Below are 20,637 nucleotides of genomic sequence, written 5' to 3' on the forward strand. Positions count from 1 at the left end.
TTCATTCCCGAGCTTTTATTTCTTTCTTTTTTTTTTCTTTTTCTTCTTTCGAGACAGAGTCTTGCTCTGTCACCCAGGCTGGAGTGCAGTGGCATGATCTTGGCTCATTGTAACCTCCGCCTCCCAGATTCAAGCAATTCTCTTGCCTCAGCCTCTCGAGTAGCTGGGATTACAGGCTATGCTCGGCTAATTTTTGTATTCCTAGTGGAGACAAGGTTTCACCATGTTGGCCAGGCTGATGTCGAACTCCTGACCTTAGGTGATCCACCTGCCTCGGCCTCCCAAAGTGCTGGGATTACATGCGTGAGCCAGCGCGCCCAGCCTCCTGAGCTTTTAAATCATGCCTCCTTGCTCCTGCCTGCCTAAGACGTAAAAGAAACAACAAATACCCTAACTTCGCTTCTTGAAAAACCACTTAAAATACACCAAATGATCTATTAACATATATTCCTAGAATTCCAACAGATAGATTTGTGAGATGGCAGAAAAAGTGCCTAAAATATGGCTTATCTATGTAGTATTAGGAGACGGTAGTTTAGAAAAGATTACAGGAACATCACCTTTTCCTTGACTGCACATGTGGCTTGGATTTAACAGACCAAAACAGGGGTGAAAGCTTTATTGTGGTGCCTGTCGAGAACAGACAGTCGGAATAGATAGTCAGAACATCAATAGATAGTCAGAATAGACAGTAATGGAAAGGATAGTTTCACAAGACTTTATTCTCAGGCTTAATTACAACCAATAAAAACTTATAAGTTAAAAAAAAAGGTACTATCAATGAATTTCACTATATAAATATAGTATGAAATGTTTACTAAATGAACAGGATTTTTCATTTATGTATCTTGTAATTCTTCGCTCTTCTAATTGAATCTGAGCCAAGAATAGAAACTCAGTACATTTATTTTCTGGTGCCTTAAAGAGAAAAAAGGAAAAGTTTTGTGTAAGTAAAACAGAATGTATTTATAAGAACAGACTGCTTTTCTTTAAAACAGCTTCCAAAAAATTTGTTTCTGAATCTTTTTTTTTTTTTTCTTTTGTTTTTTTTTTAGATGGAGTCTTGCTTTGTTGCCAGGCTGGAGTACAGTGGCACAATCTTGGCTCACTGAAACCTCCGTCTCTCGGATTCAAGCAATTCTCCTGCCTCAGCCTCCTGAGTAGCTGAGACTATAGGCCCCCGCCACCACGCCCAGCTAGTTTTTTTGTATTTTTAGTAGAGATGGGGTTTTAGCATGTTGGCCAGGATGGTCTTGATTTCTTGACCTCATGATCCGCCTGCCTCGACCTCCCAAATGCTTGGATTACAGGCGTGAGCCACTGCGCCTGGCCGGTCTTTGATTTTTTAAACACTTATTATGCCATGAATTCATAGGGAATAGGTTCCAGTAGCCCAGGCTTCTTCCCATTGGTTCTCACAGTGTGCTTCTCTGGGTAGATAGAGCAGGCTGGCACTTCAGTTGAACCCAGGTACTTTTCTCTTTGTCTTCTTTATTTTTCTGATAATTTTTCTTCACTCGTTTCAGGAAGCTATCTTGGCTCTTCATGTGCTTCATGTGCTCAATAGGCACATTAATTCTCTTGGCAAGAATCTTGCCCTTAACTTGTTTGTTTACAACAATGCCAACAGCGTGCTGGGGGACACTGTATACTCTTCCAGTTTCACCATGGTACACTTGTGGGGCATTCCTTGTTGAACAGTACCCATTCCCTTGATGTCTACAATATCGCCTTTCTTTTAGATTCGCATGTCCATGGCCAAAGGAACAACTCCACATTTTCTAAAAGGCCTGGAGAACACACGTCGGGTGCTTCTCCTCTTTCCCTTTGTGTTCATCATTTTGGTGAATTACTGGAAGATGGCGGTTCCCCTGAATCATATTTTTAATGAAACTTTAAAAGAATATAAATGTATGGTAATAAATATTTTCTGTTTCATGTTTATTTAACAACAAAAGAAAGGACATTCATCATTCCTGATTTAGTTACTTTTTTTTTTTTTTTTTGAGACGGAGTCTCATTCTGTCGCCCAGGCTGGAGTGCACTGGTGTGATCTCAGCTCATTGCAAGCTCTGACTCCCGGGTTCAAGCAATTCTCCTGCCTCAGCCTCCCAAGTAGCTGGGACTACAGACGTCCACCACCACACCCAGGTAATTTTTGTGTTTTTAGTAGAGACAGAGTTTCACCATGTTGGCCAGGATGGTCTCGATCTCCTGACCTCATGATCCGCCTGCCTTGGCCTCCCAAAGTGCTGGGATTACAGGTGTGAGCCACCATGCCCAGCCAAATGTTCTTAATTATTTTATTTTTTTGAGACGGAGTCTAGTTCTGTCACCCAGGTTGGAGTGCAGTGGCACGATCTCGGCTCACTGCCACCTCTGCCTCCCGGGTTCAAGTGATTCTCCTGCCTCAGCCTCCCGAGTAGCTGCAATTACCAGCATGCACCACCACATCCAGCTAATTTTTGTATTTTTAGTAGAGACAGGATTTCACCACATTGGCCAGGGTGGTCTCAAACTCCTGACCTCGTGATCTGCCCACCTCGGCCTCCCAAAGTGCTGGGATTACAAGCATGAGCCACCGCGCCTGGCAGTTACATCTTAATTCATTAATTTTCTTTAGGAATTATGTTCATGACATTTACAGTCCATAAGCTACCAAGGAATATATAACGTAAAGTGTCTCTCTCAATCCTGTCCACCAATCACCCAATTTCTCTCTCTTGAGACAACCAACATTTTCATTATTTTAAGTATCTTTCCAAATAAATTTACAAGTAACTAAATATTACATATATATTTCTCCTTCTTTAATACAAATAGTAGCAAACCATGGTGTTCTTCATCTGGCTTTTTAAAAATGTAACAATATATATTGACAGTCATCCCATACCACTACAAGAAGAGCTTCCTCTTCTTACAGCTGCGTAGTATTCTCTCCATGTTTATTTAATTGTCCACTAAAGGACATTTAAGTTGATTCTAGTATTTTGCTATAAAAATACTATATTCAATAACCTTGGACATATATCATTTTGCAAACATGTGGGAATATCTGTAGGAATACATGTCTAGAAGCATAATTTCTGGGTTAAAGGGTATATACATTTTTAATTTTGATAGCCATTGTTAAGTTGCCCCCCATTGAGCTGTGCCAATGTTCATTCCCACCAGCTATGTAGAAGAATGCCAGTTGCCCACACTTTCATCAACATACTGTGTTATTAAACTTTATCTGCTAGATAACTGAGCAATTATATCTCAATGTGGTTTTAATTTACATCTTTTTTTTCTTTCTTTCTTTTTTTTTTTTTCTGGACAAATCTTCTTCTGTGGCCCAGACTGGAGTGCAATGGCATGATCGCAGCTCTTTGCAGCCTTGAAGTCTCGGGCTTAAGTGATCCTCCTGCCTTGGTCTCCCAAAGTGTTAGGATTATAGGCGTGAGTTACCGTGCCTGCCCGCATCTTTGCATTTTTAAAGAGACATTTATATTCCTTTTCTGTGAGCCACTTGTTAATTTTCTCAGCCCAATTTTCTATTAGGTTGTTGTACTTTTTCACGTTGATTTGTAGGATTTTTTTTTTCTTTTTGAAACAGAGTCTTGCTCTGTCACCAGATTGGTGTGCAGTGGCGCGATCTCGGCTCACTGCAACCTCCCCGCCTCCTGGGTTCAAGTGATTCTCCTGCCTCAGTCCCCCGAGTAGCTGGGACTACAGGCATGTGCCACCGTGCCCGGCTAATTTTTGTGTTTTTAGTAGAGACGGAGTTTCACCGAGTTAGCTGGGATGGTCTCATCTCCTTACATCGTGATCTGCCCACCTCAGCCTCCCAAAGTGCTAGGATTACAGGCGTGAGCCACTGTGCCTGGCCAATTTATAGGAAATTTTTATTAGTGAAGTTAATCCTTTATCCATGTTATAAATTGAAACATATTTTCCCAGTTAGCAGTTTGTCTTTTGACTTTGCTTATTGTGTTTTTTGCCAAGAGAAATTTTTTAGAAATTTCATCTTTTGACTTGTGTCATTCTTAGAAATGATGGACTCATCTCATATCTTAATGATTTCTTATTTTTTCTTTAATACTAAGATTTTTGATCCATTTGGAACTCCTCTAGATTTAAAGTTTGAGCTATGGATTCAAGTTCACTTTTTAGTAAATGTCTACCTTTATTTGAGATCTCACCTTTAATTGTGCTATATTCTCAAAACTATTTGAATCTATTTCTAGTCTTCCTAATTAGTTTTGTCACTCTGTCCATTCATGTGCCAGTTCCACAATTCCACAAAGTTTTAATCATTGTAGATTTAAAATATTTTACTATCCGGCAGAGCTAGATCCCCTTCTCTTCTTTCAGATTTCTTTTTTTTTTTTTTTTTTAATCATTTTGTCTTATTATTCCCTATGAAATTTATAATCAGCTAGTCCGTATTTTTTTCAAACTAAGAATGGGAAATCTTTATCCTATAAATTGTGACTAATCCATAAAAGAAGTAATTGTAAGTCATATAAAAAGTAAAAAGCAACTTTGTTTAGGTTTTATAGATAATAACAACATGTTCAAATTCATTCTCTTGAATTAAAGAAGTGACTTGATAAAATTTTACTTAGTAAATATAACAATTTTAGAAAATATATTTCAGATCCATTTTAAGGGTCAACACATTGAAATTGGGCAATCTTGTCCCAGGAGACATTTGCCAAACTCTGAAGACATTTTTGACGGTCTTGGGTAGGGAGGAGATATTGGTGTTCTTGGTATCTACTGAGTAGGAGCGTAGGATCCTGCTAAGTACCCTCCAATGCATAAGACCCACTCCCCAGACAACTGATCTGGTACAAAAATGTTAACAGTGCGGATGTTGAGAAACCACGATTTAGAGAGAGCAGCAGCAGGATAGTGTTGGTTTGTTGTTTTTGTTTTAACTACAAAGGAGACAAAGATGGAGATGATCTATGAGAAAGAAAAGGTGAGCAAAGGATATAGCAGTGGTAAAGTTCTAGTTCTTTATTGCTAGTATGGTTTGATTTTGTGTCCCCACCTAAATCTCAGGTCAAATTGTAATCCCCACATGTGGAGGGAGGGACTTGGGGGAGGTGACTGGATCATGGGAGTGGTTTCCCTGTGCTGTTCTTATGATAGTGAGTGAGTTCTCACCAGATCTGATGGTTTTATAAATTGTAGTTTTTTTCTGCGCTGACACACACTCACTCTTGCCTGCCACCATGTAAGACACGTCTTTGCTTCTCCTTCGCCTTCTGCCCTGATTGTAAGTTTCCTGAGGCCTTCCCAGCCATGTAGAACTGTGAGTTAATTAAACCTCTTTCCTTTCTAAATCACCCAGTCTGGGGCAGTTCTCTATAGCAGCGTGAGAATGGACTAAAACACTGGTATTAGAATGTACCTATGTTTTGTGAGCTACAGGAAGCAGCCTGCCCATTTTTGGCTAAGAAGCAAAACAGAGTCAGGGAGACAATGATTTTGAATGAATGAGTTGAGTTTAGTTAAAGATGATCTTTCTTTGCCCTACTAGGAGCTTGTATCTGAGATACTCATATGTTAGAAAAGTCAGCAGAAAAAAGGTATTTTAAAAATTTTATATTTGTCTTTTTTTTTTTTTTGAGGCGGAGTTTTACTCTTGTTGCCCAGGCTAGAGTGCAATGGCACGATCTCGGCTCACTGCAACCTCCGCCTCCCAGGTTCAAGCAATTCTCCTGCCTCAGCCTCCCTAGTAGCTGGGATTATAGGCATGTGCCATCAGGCCCAGCTAATTTTGTATTTTTAGTAGAGATGGGGTTTCTCCATGTTGGTCAGGCTGGTCTCGAACTCCCGACCTTAGGCGATCCACCCGCCTCGGCCTCCCAAAGTGCTGGGATTACAGGTGTGAGCCACTGCGCCTGGCTTGTCATTTTTATAAGTAAAATATTTTATATATATATATATATATATATAATTATTGCTTCAATGTGTAATACTGGAATTATGTATGAGACTTGCAATCGTAGGTTTATGAGACATTTGTATTTATCCTTTATTCTTTTTTAAATATTGCATTGTGAGTACTGCTTATTAGTATTGTATTACAGGTTTGCATATCCTTTAGATATCAAAATAGTTAAAAGTTTTTCTGTCATTAATGTATTACAAACAAAAGTAAAGTGTTCCTGTAGTATTAATGGGGTATAATTTTCACAGCTATATTCAGAGTTAACAAAGCTCTTAGCATCTTAACATAAAGTAAGTTACATTTTTCCTGTGTCTCTACTTTGTCTTTTTGTAAAATGTAATTTAGGTTTTTTCATTCTTATGAGATTTCTCTCCTGCTCAATTACATTTCTGTGCTGGGTATTCTTTATTTTGCTATTAATTCAAATGTCAGGTAACTTGATTCTTTTCAACATTCTAAAAATGGAGAATTTCCTACGTGTCTAACAATAATTTTTCAGTTATTCTATATTGCTGATAAAGTGCTTCATCAACTATGGACAGAATTTAGTTGCAGATATCTGATGTTTAGAGTAAGCCCACGAACCTGTATGGAACAATTTGGAAAAGAGTAAGGCTTTCTTGAGCTTTGATTGGTTGAATTTGATGTGCTGGGACCAAAAGTGACTGACAGATGGTCACAAGAGTTCATGCTGTGGTAACTCCTCTTGAAATGAACATACGTTTCATTTTTAGTTTATAAAAAATACAATGTCTGCCAATGTCCTATTCATTGGATATCATAGATGAAATGCCTCAAAACATAACATTGTTCACTAGGGTGGCTTCAATAGAAAGGCCAGAGAATAACAAGTGTTGGTGAAATTGCAGAGAAATTGAAATCCTCATACTCTTAGTGGGAATCTAAAATGATGCAGCAACTTTAAAAAGTCTAGCAGTTCCTCAAATGGTTAAACATAGAGGTACCATAAGACTCATCAGTTTCACTCCTACATGGAGTGGAAGATACACAAGAGATCTGAAAATACACATCCACGGGAAAACTTGTACAAATGCTCATTGCAGCATTATCCATAATAGCCAAAAAGTGGAAGTGACCCAAAATGTCCATCAATAGACAAATGGATAAACAAAATGTGATATATCCATACAATATAATATTATCCAGTCATAAAAAGGAACGAAACACTGATACATGGTACAACATGGATGAACGTTAAAAGCATTATGGTAAGTGAAAGAAGTTAGATACGTATTGTGTGACCACACACTGTATGATTCCCTTTCTATGAAATGTCCATAATTAGCAAATATATAGAGATAGAAAGTAGATTCGTGGTTGCTTAAGGCTAGGGGTAGGGCCAGTTGGAGTCCAATGGGGAGCAACTGCAAAGGGTATAAAGTTTCCTTTGGGGATGATAAAAGTGTCCTAAATTTGATTGTTGTGATAGTTGCATAACTGTGAATGTACAAAAACCACTGAATTATACACTATAAGTAGGTGAATTATATGGTATATGAATTATAGCTTAATAAAACTTAAAAAAAAACAGTGAAACAAAACAGTATTATTAAATTCAAACCCGATATTGTTACCTACTCTCGAAAGCAAAACCAAACCCACAATGCCCTCCCCCAAGTAATCATTAAATTCTACAATCTTGGGTTAGCCAGAGATGCCTGTTGTGGTCTCACATTAGACCACATTTGACACATGCCTTTGCACGTGAGGCCCTTCCCTGGTTATGCCCTAGGTGATTCCTTTCTTTTAGATACATTTCATTATTTTTATCAGAACCTACCCAGTAAGATTGTATTAGTTGGACAAATTCAGACTTAGTTGTTAGAAGTTATAGTACTTGGTTTGTTATTTTGTTCTAGGGAGTAATACAATTTAGCAAAATGTTTAACTTCTGTGTGACATTTTTCGTTTTGTCATGCTTTTTTTTTTTTTTTTTTTTTGAGACAGAGTCTCGCTCTGTCGCCCAGGCTGGAGTGCAGTGGCCGGATCTCAGCTCACTGCAAGCTCTGCCTCCCGGGTTCACACCATTCTCCTGCCTCAGAGTAGCTGGGACTACAGGCGCCCACCATCTCGCCCGGGTAGTTTTTTGTATTTTTTAGTAGAGACGGGGTTTCACCGTGTTAGCGAGGGTGGTCTCAAACTCCTGACCTCGTGATCCGCCCGTCTTGGCCTCCCAAAGTGCTAGGATTACAGGCTTGAGCCACCACGCCCGGCCTGTCGTGCTTTTTATATTCCCTAATATTTTATTATAAAAAATTTCAGACATATAGTGGAAAAAATTGTAGTTAATAGCAGTCTATCCACCACCTAGATGTCACCATTAACATTTTATTAAGCTTGTTTTAGCATATCTCTATCCATCTTTCTATCCCTCTATCCTAACATTCAACCATTTTTTCAAAGTAAATTGCAGATATCAGCATTATATCCTCTTAAATACTGCAGGACTCCTATAATTAGCTAGAGTTTTATATTTGTATTTCTTTTTTTTTTTTTTTGAGACAGAGTCTTGCTCTGTCACTCAGGCTGGAGTGCGATCTCCGCTCACTGCAACCCCCGGCTCCCGGGTTCAAGCGATTCTCTTGATACTCAGTCTCCTTAGTAGCCAGGACTACAGGCATGTGCCACCATGCCCGGCTAATTTTTGTATCTTTAGTAGAGACAGGGTTTCGCCATGTTGGCCAGGCTGGTCTGAAACACCTGGCCTCAAGTAATCTGCCCACCATGGCCTCCCAAAGTGCTGGGATTACAGGCGTATACCACCACACCCAGCCTGATATTTGTTTATGGGTTTTTCTTTTGATGTAAAATTTACATACAATGAAATGCACAAATCTTTAGCATATATTTGCTGCATTCTGACAGGTGCTTACCGTTGTGTGACCCAAACTCTTATCAAGGTATAGAATATGGCCATTACCCCAGAAAGTTCCGTTTTCCCCTTACCAGTTAATCTCCAAGCTTCCTTCCCTCTATTTTAGTTTGTTTCTTTTTATTTTTTTTAAATTATTTATTATTAGTTAATTAATTTATTTATATATTTATTTTTTGAGATAGAATCTCCCTTTGTCTCCCAGGCTGGAGTGCAGTGGCACGATCTTGACTCACTGCAACCTCTGACTCCTGGGTTCAAGTGATTCTCCTGCCTCAGCCTCTTGAGTCACTGGGATTACAGGCATGCGCCACCATGTCTGGCTAATTTTTGTCTTTTTAGTAGAGATGGGGTTTTGCCATGTTGCCCAGCTTGGTTTCGAACTCCTGACCTCAGGTGATCTGCCCGCCTTGACCTCCCAAAGTGCTAGAATCACAGGCGTGAGCCACCGTGCCCAGTCCTTTTTTTCCCCCCCCCGCAGTGAGGTTATAGCAATGGAATACAGAATACGTGGACAGGTTGTGGGTGTAGTTCTGGCAGAATAGAATCTCATACTTTCGTAATATGTTCGTATTTGGTGAGACCACGGTATTCACTAGCATAAATGGTAGCACAGTATTCACTTTTGGTAATGCCTTAGAGTGAGATATTTACATTCTTTCACTCATATAAATAATGTTGTCATGAACATTTGCTCATAAATCTTTATTCTGCATGATTGTTAATAGTCAAAATTAGTAATATTGGCTGGGCGCGGTGGCTCACGCCCGTAATTCTGGCACTTTGGGAGACCAAGGTGGGTGGATCACTAGAGGCCAGGAGTTCAAGACAAGCCTGGGCAACATGATGAAACTCCATCTCTACTAAAATTACAAAAAATTAGCTGGGCATGGTGATGTGTGCCTGTAGTGCCATCTGCTTGGGAGGCTAAGCCATGAGAATAACTTGAACCCGGAGGTGGAGGGTGTAGTGAGCTGAGATTATGCCACTGTACTCCAGCCTGGGTAACAGAGCGAGACTCTGTCTCAAAAAAAAAAAAAAAAAAAAGGCCGGGCGCGGTGGCTCAAGCCTGTAATCCCAGCACTTTGGGAGGCCGAGACGGGCGGATCACGAGGTCAGGAGATCGAGAGCATCCTGGCGAACACGGTGAAACCCCGTCTCTACTAAAAAATACAAAAAACTAGCCGGGCGAGGCGGCGGGCGCCTGTAGTCCCAGCTACTCGGGAGGCTGAGGCAGGAGAATGGCGTAAACCCGGGGGGCGGAGCTTGCAGTGAGCTGAGATCCGGCCACTGCACTCTAGCCCGGGCGACAGAGCCAGACTCCGTCTCAAAGAAAAAAAAAAAAAAAAAAAAAAAGTAATATATTCTTTTATCTGAACCAGATGAAACTTTGGTTCTTTCATGGTGTGAACTGGTTAAAGTTTCTCACAGGCCCTGTATTTCCAATTAAATGCGATGCTCGAATGACATTCAGAAACCTGCACAGCTTGCAGCTCTCTGCCTGAAGAGGCAACATCCATCACTGGGTGGCCTGGTCCTGAGCCCTTGGCAATTTGAGGGTGGGCGTTTTGCTCAAAGACAATTGCTGGGGCTATATGGAATATCTGGTGACTGTTCCATCCAAATAGAGGTGTCTGACCTTGTTTCTTTCCCAGAGGCTGAAATTGGGGTCCTAAGGTGAAATCCAGTTGTAAATTATTTTTTCTTTATTAGGAATGTGAAGTGTCAAATGTATTCTTGAGGCAGGTGTGGTAGCTCACCCCTTAATCCCAGCACTTTGGGAGGCCGAGGCGGGCGGATCACCTAAAGTCGGGAGTTTGAGACCAACCTGACCAATATGGTGAAACCCCATCTCTACTAAAAATACAAAATTAACCGGGCGTGGTGGCGCATGCCTGTAATCCCAGCTACTTGGGAAGCTGAGGTAGGAGAATCACTTGCGCCCAGGAGGCGGAGGTTGCAGTGAGCGGAGATCATGTCATTGTACTCCAGCCTGGGCAACAAGAGCGAAACTCCATCTCAAAAAAAAAAAAAAAATGTATTTTTAATTTAACCATTGACATATGTATCAAAAAGAACAAGCAAGCTAGATTTCTCAACAAAGGTTCTCTAAGCAAGGAATACACAGACATTACTCTTTCTCTGCAACCTCTTTCAGGATGGGGCACTTTGATATTGCCATACATTCCTCTTAACAATCACCTTAATTTGTTATTTTCATCTACTCTAGTGGGAAGATAAAATCACTACATGGCAGAGCCAGGAGTTGCAGGCACATTTGGGGATTCCTTTAAGGATAACTTATAAATGTAAATTTGCTGTTTATTCATATGTGTTGCTTAAATGCCTTCTTGTCTCTCCAATGATTATGCCAGCTACCACTATAGTTACTAAAAAGGTTAACTTTTTTAAGCAATTTATTTTTCTGAACTGTGTATTAGTTTGCTAGGGATGTCATAGCAAAGTACCAAGAGAACCAATAAACAACAGAAATGTATTTTCTCACACTTATGGAAGCTGGAAGTACAAGGTGTAGGCAGAGTTGGTGTCTTTTGAGGACGCTCTCTGTGGCTTGTAGACAATCATCTTCTCCTCGCTCTGTGTGTCTGCATCCTAATCTCTTTATAAAGACACCAGTCATATTGGATTAGGTTCCACTCATATAACCTCATTTTACTTTGAGGACCCTATTTCCAAATATAGTCACATTCTGAGATGCTGGGGGTTAGGATACTCCAACATGTAAATTTGGAGAGGGAGCAGAATACAATTTAGTCCATAAGAAATCATAAAACACAAATATGTAAGAGAAATGTGAGCATAAGAAAAAGTTAAAAAGCTCATACATAGCTTCCTCAGTTGGAACAAATCAAAGTGCATTCTTGTTTTTGTCATATGCAGATCTACTTATTGGCTCTTACCTTACTGGTTAACAATACCAACAGCAATGCAAGTATATGTCAGTTTTATCACAAACTCAGAATTAGGTATTATTAGATAAAAAATAGGATTAGTTATATATTTATTGTATTTCTTTTTAAATTCAATTTCCCAATTTCCCTTAATGAATTTGCTAGGTTGAATGTTTTCTCATATATATATATATATATATATATATATATATTATTTTTCCCTATTTCTTAATCCATCTTTTCTAATCATTGGCAACCTGTGTTGATGTTCTGAAAGAAGTATTTTATCATTTATTATACATATGTGTATATAGATATACATTTTATTTTATTTTATTTTATTTTATTTATTTATTTTTTTTGAGACAGAGTCTCGCTCTGTCGCCCAGGCTGGAGTGCAGTGGCCGGATCTCAGCTCACTGCAAGCTCCGCCTCCCGGGTACCCGCCATTCTCCTGCCTCAGCCTCCCGAGTAGCTGGAACTATAGGCGCCCGCCACCTCGCCCAGCTAGTTTTTTGTATTTTTTAGTAGAGACGGGGTTTCACCGTGTTAGCCAGGATGGTCTCGATCTCCTGACCTCCTGATCCGCCCGTCTCAGCCTCCCAAAGTGCTGGGATTACAGGCTTGAGCCACCGCGCCCGGCCAGTTTTATTTTATTTTATTTTATTTTTTTAGAGACAGAGTCTTGCTCTGTCACCCAGGCTGGAGTACAGTGGCACAATCTCGGTTCACTGCAACCTCTGCCTCCCAGGTTCAAGTGATTCTCCTGCCTCAGCCTCCTCCAGTAGCTGGGATTATAGGTGCCCGCCACCACGTCTGGGTAATATTTTTTTTTTCCTGTATTTTTAGTAGAGACAGGGTTTCACTGTGTTGGCCAGGCTGGTCTTGAACTCGTGACCTCAAGTGATCCACTCGCCTTGGCCTCCCAAAGTGCTAGGATTACAAGCTTGAGCCAACACCCCCAGCCTTCTTTTATATTTGTTATTTACAATATTGGATGTGTGTGTGTGTGTGTGTGTGTGTGTGTGTTTAAATTAATTTTCTAGTAGTTGCCTAATCTGCAGTGTTGCTTCTAGGATTTCTATTAAAAGAATATATATTAAATTCGTATTAAAGGCCAGTCACAGTGGCTCACACGTGCAATCCTAGCACTTTAGGAGGCTGAGGTGGGTAGATCCCTTGAGGCCAGGAGTTTGAGCCCAGTTTGTGTAGCATGGTGAGATCCCGTCTCTATAAAAATTACAAAAATTAGTTGGGCATGGTGCATGTCTGTAGTTTCAGCTTTTCAGGAGGTTGAGGTGGAAGAATCGCTTGAGTCCTGGAGATCTCAGCTGTAGTGAGCTGTGACAGTGCCACTGCACTCTAGCCTGTGTGACAGAGTAAGACTCTGTCTCGAAAATAATAAATAAATAAATATGTATAATTAGAAAAGAGGGCTTATAGCACATTATACGAGACTGTAAATATATCAACTGTGCACATTGAAGACTGGAAGTAAGATTTTCATGGTGTGTTTTTTTTTTTGTTTGTTTTTTTTTGTTTTTTTGAGACAGAGTCTTCCTCTGTTGCCCAGGCTGGAGTGCAGTGGCACGATCTTGGCTCACTGCAGCCTCCACTTCCTGGGTTCAAGCAATTCTCCTGCCTCATCCTCCTGAGTAGTTGGGACTATAGGCATGCGCCACCACGCGCAGCTAATTTTTGTATTTTTTAGTAGAGCCAGGGTTTCACCATGTTGGCCAGGATGGTCTTGATCTCCGACCTCGTGATCCGCCCACCTTGGCCTCCCAAAGTCATAATGCTTATGGGAATGGTAAGACTAAAGTCCCCCAAGCCATTTCTTGGCACCATTCCAGTCCCCAAGGAAGCTGAAAACAGAACTGAGATGTACACACAAGTGACATGTAGATAAGGGAAATTGGAACCCTACTGGCAAGTACTGCAATAAAGGATGAGAAAATTGCTCCAGTAGAACTGGTTGGTATTTGATCATCCTGAATCTAGAGACTGGTGATGACAGGATACTACATTTGAGACATTTGCCAGATGACTATGGGGCTGTTGAAGTCTTCTCCCTGTATGCCAAAGTGGCCAAGCCAAAGGAAATATAAAACTGTTTTCCTGCTGGGGGTATGGAGGAGGCTCCCTATTTTCCTTCATGCATCTTTTCTAATCATTGGCAAGTTGTGTTGATGTTTTGAAAGAAGTATTTTATTTGATTTTTTATACTTATGTCTGCAGGTACTAAAATATAAACTCTAAAGAAAATAAACTTCCTGGATCCCTTCCTTACACCTTATACAAAAATTAACTCAAGATGGATTAAAGACTTATATGTAAGACCTAAAACCATAAATACCCTAGAAGAAAATCTAGGCAATACCATTGAGGACATAGGCATGGGCAAAGACTTCATGACTAAAACCCCAAAAGCAATGGCAACAAAAACCAAAATAGACAAATGGGATCTAATTAAACTGAAGAGCTTCTGCACAGCAAAAGAAACTATCATCAGAGTGAACAGGCGACCTATAGAATGGGAGAAAAAAATTGCAATTTATCCATCTGACAAAGGGCTAATATCCAGAATCTACAAGGAACTTAAACAAATTTACAAGACACAAACAACCCCATCAAAAAGTGGGCTAAGTATATGAACAGACACTTCTCAAAAGAAGACATTTATGCAGCCAACAGACATATGAAAAAATGCTCATCATTACTGGCCATCAGAGAAATGCAAATCAAAACCACAATGAGATACCATCTCATGCCAGTTAGAATGGTGATCATTAAGAAGTCAGGAAACAACAGATGCTGGCGAGGATGTGGAGAAATAGGAACACTTTTACACTGTCGGTGGGATTGTAAACTAGTTCAACCATTGTGGAAGACAGTGTGGCAATTCCTCAAGGATCTAGAACTAGAAATACCATTTGACCCAGCGATCCCATTACTGGGTGTATACACCCAAAGGATTATAAATCATTCTACTACAAACACACATGCACACGTATGTTTATTGTGGCACTGTTCACAATAGCAAAGAGTTGGAACCAACCCAAATGCTCATCAATGGTAGACTGGATAAAGAAAATATGGCACAGATACACCATGGAATACTATGCAGCCATAAAAAAGGATGAGTTCATGTCCTTTGCAGGGACATGGATGAAGCTGGAAACCATCATTCTCAGCAAACTAACACAAGAACAGAAAACCAAACAATGCACATCCTCACTGATAAGTGGGAGCTGAACAATGAGAACACATGGACACAGGGAGGGGAATATCACACACTGGGGCCTGTGGCGGGGTGGGGGGCTAGGGGAGGGATAGCATTAGGAGAAATACCTAATGTAGATGATGGGTTGATGGGTGCAGCAAACCACCATGGCACGTGTATACCTATGTAACAAACCTGCACATTCTGCACATGTACCCCAGAACTTAAAGTATAATTAAAAAAAAAAAAAAAGAATAAAGCTACTTTTCAACCTGTGCCTTAAAAAAAGAGAATGCTAGGGAACCCCTTACAGCTTCTCAATTTCTTTGTCATTTATTGTTTCTCTTCCCATCTGCACCATGCAGAAGATGTAGACAGAATATTTAGCCTGCAGTCAGCAATATATATATATATTTTTTGAGACAGGATCTTACTCTGTGACCCAAGCTGGAGTGCGGTGGTGCTATCACAGCTCACACAGCTCACTGCAACCTTGACCTCCACAGGCTCAGGTGGTCCACCTCTGCCTCCTGAGTAGCTGTTGGCCAGGCTGGTGTTGAATTATTAGGCTCTATTGGTCTGCCCGACTCTACCTCCCAGAGTGTTACAGGTGTGAGCCACCATGCGTGACCTGAGCTGAACAACTGGATGGGAATTTTTCTTTTTGGGTTCTTATAAGATTTCCTCTTCAAGGGCCTCACAATTAAGATGCCCCAGGAGCAACAAGAGCTGGGTGGGCTACTGATTTCCACATGAGGATCTGACCATATTTATAAGATCTGGACTTGAAGATACTGGGTAGTCAGCGAGGCCCATGGAGGAGAATTCTGGCAGGCTCTCCACTTAAGTACACCTACCTGCTCTCACCTTCAATTTGTCTTTAATGCCTCTCCACTTGATGTTTATGACTAGTCACTTTTAGGAGCTGAGCATTCAAGATGATGGATGAAGTTGGGTTTAGAACAAGAAGGCAGGGCTATTTTGACCCAGGACACATTTCCAACATGCTGTGAGGAACTCCCAGCATCAAATAAGGTCTGGGTGGAAGAAGTTTTGGGAAAGAAGTTAGGTGTAGATCACACGATGCTTCTAAATGGGAGAAAATGTCCAGCTCCATGGCTTACATTCTTTGGGATGCAGGATAACTGGCTATTCCATTTTAGGCAAGGCTGCCTGGCTAGAAACCCATGTCTTACCATTTCAAGTACATTGTGGTGGGCTCACAAATCCTAACCTCATAGAGAACTTTCTCTTCTTTTAGCTACTGTCTTCCTAAAAATAAAAGTCTCTGTGCAAAGCAGTGGAAGAAACCTCATATTGTTTTTTGGGGTTGTCATTTTATGTAACTTACAATAATGACTATGGCTAGTCTTATACAAGATGTAAAGGATTTGGGGGAGGGAATCCAGTGTGCATTTAGGAGAAGATGGTGATGTAGATAGCATATTTCAGGAGGCTGGGGAGTGTTGAGTACTTAAAGATATGCTTCTCAAGTTTAACGGGCGGTATTATTAAAATGTAGCCTCTAGTTCAGTAGTTTTGGGATGGGTCCATGGATAGCACTTTGGCTAGTTCCCCTTAGGACTCCCCTTTTCCCTCAGAGAAGTGTAGAGGGTTGGGGTATTGGGCTTAAGAGGAGCTCCAGACTGTAACCATAGCTACAGGTAACTCCCCTCTGGAAGTGATGTGTTAGCGACTGGAGAAGAAAGGGATCCCTGGGATCCTTTTCAACTTTACTATTCTGATTTGGGGTTCTGAGATTCCAAGAAAGGGGACTTTTAGGAGTCACAGACTTCCATGGGAATGATAAAAGCTGTGTACCTTCTTTCCCCACAAATGCAGGCCCACCTTTAATTCCGCAAACCACTTTAGGCCCCGCGGGCCCGCAGCCCTGGTCCAAGACAGCTGTCTGCTTCACAGGTCGGGCACCCTTAGCGGGATGGTTCTGCAGCTCAGCATCTGGAGCCGGCCCCGCGTCGGGCTCGGGCGGGGGCGTGTCAGGAGGCGTGTCCTGGGCGTGTCGGAGGCGGGGCCAAGGCGGGAGCAAGCCGCGCCCCTCGGCCGTGCTAGAGGCCGAGCTTGCTGCATTGCAGCCGCCGCGGCGCCGCTCGGCTCCTCACTCCCAACAATGGCGGCTCCGAGCCCGAGCGGCGGCGGCGGCTCCGGGGGCGGCAGCGGCAGCGGCACCCCGGGCCCCGTAGGGTCCCCGGCGCCGGGCCACCCGGCCGTCAGCAGCATGCAGGGTAAGGAACGCGGCCGCGCCGAGACCCCGGCCCCCTAGCGCGGCAACCCGCGTCGTCGCGGCCTGCCCCAGCGGACGCCCCCGGACCCGGCTGAGGAAGCCACGGCAGCCGCCGGCTTCTCCCTCTCTCCCTCCCCGGCTTCCCGCCCCGCTCCCTGCCGCCTCCGGCCCGGCTTGGATCCGGGCTCCGGCCCGCATAGGCCCCGGCCGCGGCCTCTGCCTGCGCTTGGCCCCTGGGCCCTACCGGGCTCCCCGCCGGCCCCCGGGGCCCACCTGGTCCGGGACCGCCCCCGCGGCCACCCCCATCGCCCCCGCCGCTTACCTGGCGCCCGCCCGGCCCCCGTTTCCGGGAACGCGCCGGCTCGGGGCTGCGGCAGGGCGGGAGGGGCGTCGGGCCTGCCTCCTGGTCCTTGACGCCGCTCAGGTAGGCGGTGGAGACAGCGGCCCCGGCCGGCGCCCCTCGGCCCCGCCGCCGCAGTGGGCCCCGCTCAGGGCCATCTTGGCTGTCGCCGGGTACAGCTGGAGCCGGACCACCGAGCTGACCTCGGGCTCCGCGGGCCTCTTGGAACCTGCGTTTTCAAACTTTTGCAGGGTTTCTGTGCGCTGGAGGGGATGGGGGTGGGGGGCGGGTTGCCCAGGCCTGTGCCACCTGTAAGGTAGGTAGGTAGGCTGCCATTGGCCTGGGAGAGGCATTTTGTTCCAGGCCAGGGATTTCTGTGTTAGCATTGCATGCAGGAAGAAAAAAAAAAAAAAAAAAAAAACTGAATTCGGTTTAAATGGAGAGATGCAGGAAATAGACAGGGGTCAAAGGGATACTGTAGTGTCTGGACATTTGAGGCAGCTCTGCTAATTAATGGCTTTCCCCAGTGGGAATGCTTATTAGCTCTGTATGGCTCTTGACAGGGGTGTTTTGAAAATACCAGGCTCGAGCCTGTTAGAGACCATTTCCTTAAATTTACTGGGGAATTTTGAGTAGTAATGCTGTTTTTAAAACAGGGAATCTCAGAAATCTCTTGACAACTTTAGCAAACTGCTTGTGTTGAATTATTAACAGATTAAGGGTCGGGGTACCCTTGGTAGTCAGTGTGACCATGGTTACTTTTTTATTCCATTCTTCTTAAAGGGCTTCTTGTCTTTAGTTAGGTTCAGCAGACATTTATTGAATATTTCATGTTTATAGAGCATGCCGTATTTCAGGAAGAAGAGACAGGATTTTATTTATCTTTACATCCCTGTCACCCTCCCCATGAAATAATTTTAATGTACATAAAAACTAGTGATAGATATATAGACAGGATGATGTCAGAGCTTAAGGACACTTTCTGTGCAGGCCCTAAGATCATTCATTCAAATTGAATTAGTTATTGGAAGTCCGCTGTGTTGCACAGCACATTATACTGATGAAGTATAAGACTGACTTCCTGACTGTACAGCTTTAGAATCTAGGTGGTGGGGGGCGGAAATGAAATGGCAAAATGACAATTTAGAATTGTATTTCTTGTTCCAGATGGGTGACTTATAAAGCTTATGAAAACAAGGTGGTTTGTTTTATTGGTGGGGAGGCTGACAGTTTGAAATAGCTGGATACTTTTTTTTTTTTTTTTGGTTCAAAAAATATTTATTGAGCATCTGCGTAAAACGCTCATGCTGAGTTTAGAGAATTGAAGAGTCTCTAACTGTCCTCATGGAGGTATCCCCCTGTGAAGATGGGGGAGGGAAGGTTATTTAGCTCAACTTGAAAAATTACTAGTTGGGAAAGTAATAAAGGTAACAAGCTGGGTTTTGTGATAGAAAATAATAGAGGGCAGTCTGCTTGATGAGATGGTCAGAGAAGGCTTGTCTGGAAAGCCTAACCCTCTTTTACCTGAAGAGGGTTCTAGGCAAAGGGAACAGTGTGTATGAAGGTTCGAAAGCAGGGAAGAGCTTGGAGTGTTCTAGGAACTCTTAAGTCAGTGGTTAGGACTTTTTTCTGATGCTCTCCGTTCTCCTCAGCCCTTGTATGTTGATACCCAGTTAACTAAACTTTCTAATAAGCAGAACCCATTTTAGAAGGAAAAAGGACCTAAGACCTCTCTTTGAATTATTGCCGAATTTTCTTTCTTTCTTTTTTTTAATCAATATTGTGTCTAGTCTTGATTGATTCAGGAATGTGTTGTATCTTGTTCTTGAAACTCTTTTCATTAGTCAGAGTGAAGTGCTTGACATTCTCAGGATGTTGTCTAGTACAGTCTGAGTTATAAAGCTTGAACTTAAGCAGCAATTTAGGATCTTTATTTTTGGTTTGTTTTGTTCTGCTAAGAGTCACACCTCCCATACTATACTTCATCTACCAAGGATCTGCTTTCAATCAGACTTCACAGAGTGGGCCTTAGAAGATGTTTGATGTACTCCCTTCTCCCCCAATCTAGTTATACTTGCCACTCAAAAAACTTCCTTCCTGGGAGTTGTTAATGACCATGCTCTTTGGAACAGCAGGATTCAGTTGTGGGACATAAGGAATGTTTCATGCAGTAGACCTTGGCCATCCTCTTACGTGGTAAGCACTGTGGTGGGCACTGGATAACCTTGAATACTTTTTCATGGCTTCATGTTTGTGGCCCAAGAGTGGTCCAGGCTGGGCAGTATTGTTTTCTTAATGTACTGCTTAAGAACCAGAGCTCTGGAGTCCTGGGTTTGAATCTCTTGGCCGGGATTTAGGTATGCGTGTTGTGACCAGAGGCAATGAACTTAGCCTTCTGAAGCCTCAGTTTCTCACTTGGAAAGTAGGAATAATGCTTACCTCCCCGGTGGCTTTGAGAATGCATGTAAGCCTGGGACCTGGCATGTAGTAAGGATGCAATACACATTAGCCATCATTGTTAGTAGCGACAATATTGTTATGGTCTCATTAATGTTCCCTTTTATTATTGGTAAATGAATCCCTAACCTCTCATTATTTACTACACAATTTCTTCAGCTTCATATTACTAGGTCCTGCTGTTCTCTCTAGCCTGTTGATTTCCCCACTTTTTGTTATCGATCTGTCCTGTCAGAGTATCCTAGATGAGATTTTGTTCTACTTCAAACTCCAGATCTTTTTTTTTCTGGATCGGAGGACTCCCAAATGAATTACAATGTGAACGATATGAAAGAGAAGTCTAGCTATCAATTTGCTCTGCTCATTTTTTTCTTAGGGGTTGGGTAGATGGTTGGAATGGGATATATAGTGAATTTGACTTTATAACAGTAATCAACAGACCTAGCTTTAGTTGCAAGTTTATACTAACAGTTGTGGCTTCTAATCTGGCCATTTGTACCACACTGTCCCTTAGGTAATAGGGAATAACTGCTAATTTTGTTATTACTCAATAGATTTGAGTGTTTTCACTCATTCTGACTCATTTTTTTTTTTTTTTCATGTTCATTCACAAACACACCCAA

The 20,637-nt window shown here is 42.2% G+C and overlaps 1 protein-coding gene and 1 long non-coding RNA gene across 4 annotated transcripts in view; both read left to right on the forward strand.

Moving 5' to 3' along the window:
- Positions 1-15,048, forward strand: part of LOC105473553 (uncharacterized) — a 28,608-nt gene extending 13,560 nt beyond the window's left edge. Inside the window, exons 3-5 of one of the 2 annotated variants that reach the window (XR_011615384.1) lie at positions 1,743-1,916; positions 2,010-2,151; positions 13,991-15,048. This is a non-coding gene — a long non-coding RNA (uncharacterized lncRNA). Of the gene's footprint in view, positions 1-1,742; positions 2,152-13,990 lie in introns of both variants that reach the window. The other variant, XR_982311.3, reaches the window with a different exon arrangement.
- Positions 15,049-17,055: 2,007 nt separating this feature from the next.
- LOC105473552 (mitogen-activated protein kinase kinase 4) overlaps positions 17,056-20,637 on the forward strand; it is a 122,290-nt gene continuing 118,708 nt past the window's right edge. The window contains exon 1 of one of the 2 annotated variants that reach the window (XM_011727358.2): positions 17,056-17,218. In XM_011727358.2, coding sequence (XP_011725660.1) covers positions 17,104-17,218 — 115 coding nt within the window. In that variant the 5' untranslated portion in view covers positions 17,056-17,103. The remainder of the gene's footprint in view (positions 17,219-20,637) is intronic. The other variant, XM_011727357.2, reaches the window with a different exon arrangement.

Source organism: Macaca nemestrina, chromosome 17, assembly GCF_043159975.1.
Source record: "Macaca nemestrina isolate mMacNem1 chromosome 17, mMacNem.hap1, whole genome shotgun sequence".
Classification (NCBI taxonomy): Eukaryota; Metazoa; Chordata; class Mammalia; order Primates; family Cercopithecidae; genus Macaca; species Macaca nemestrina.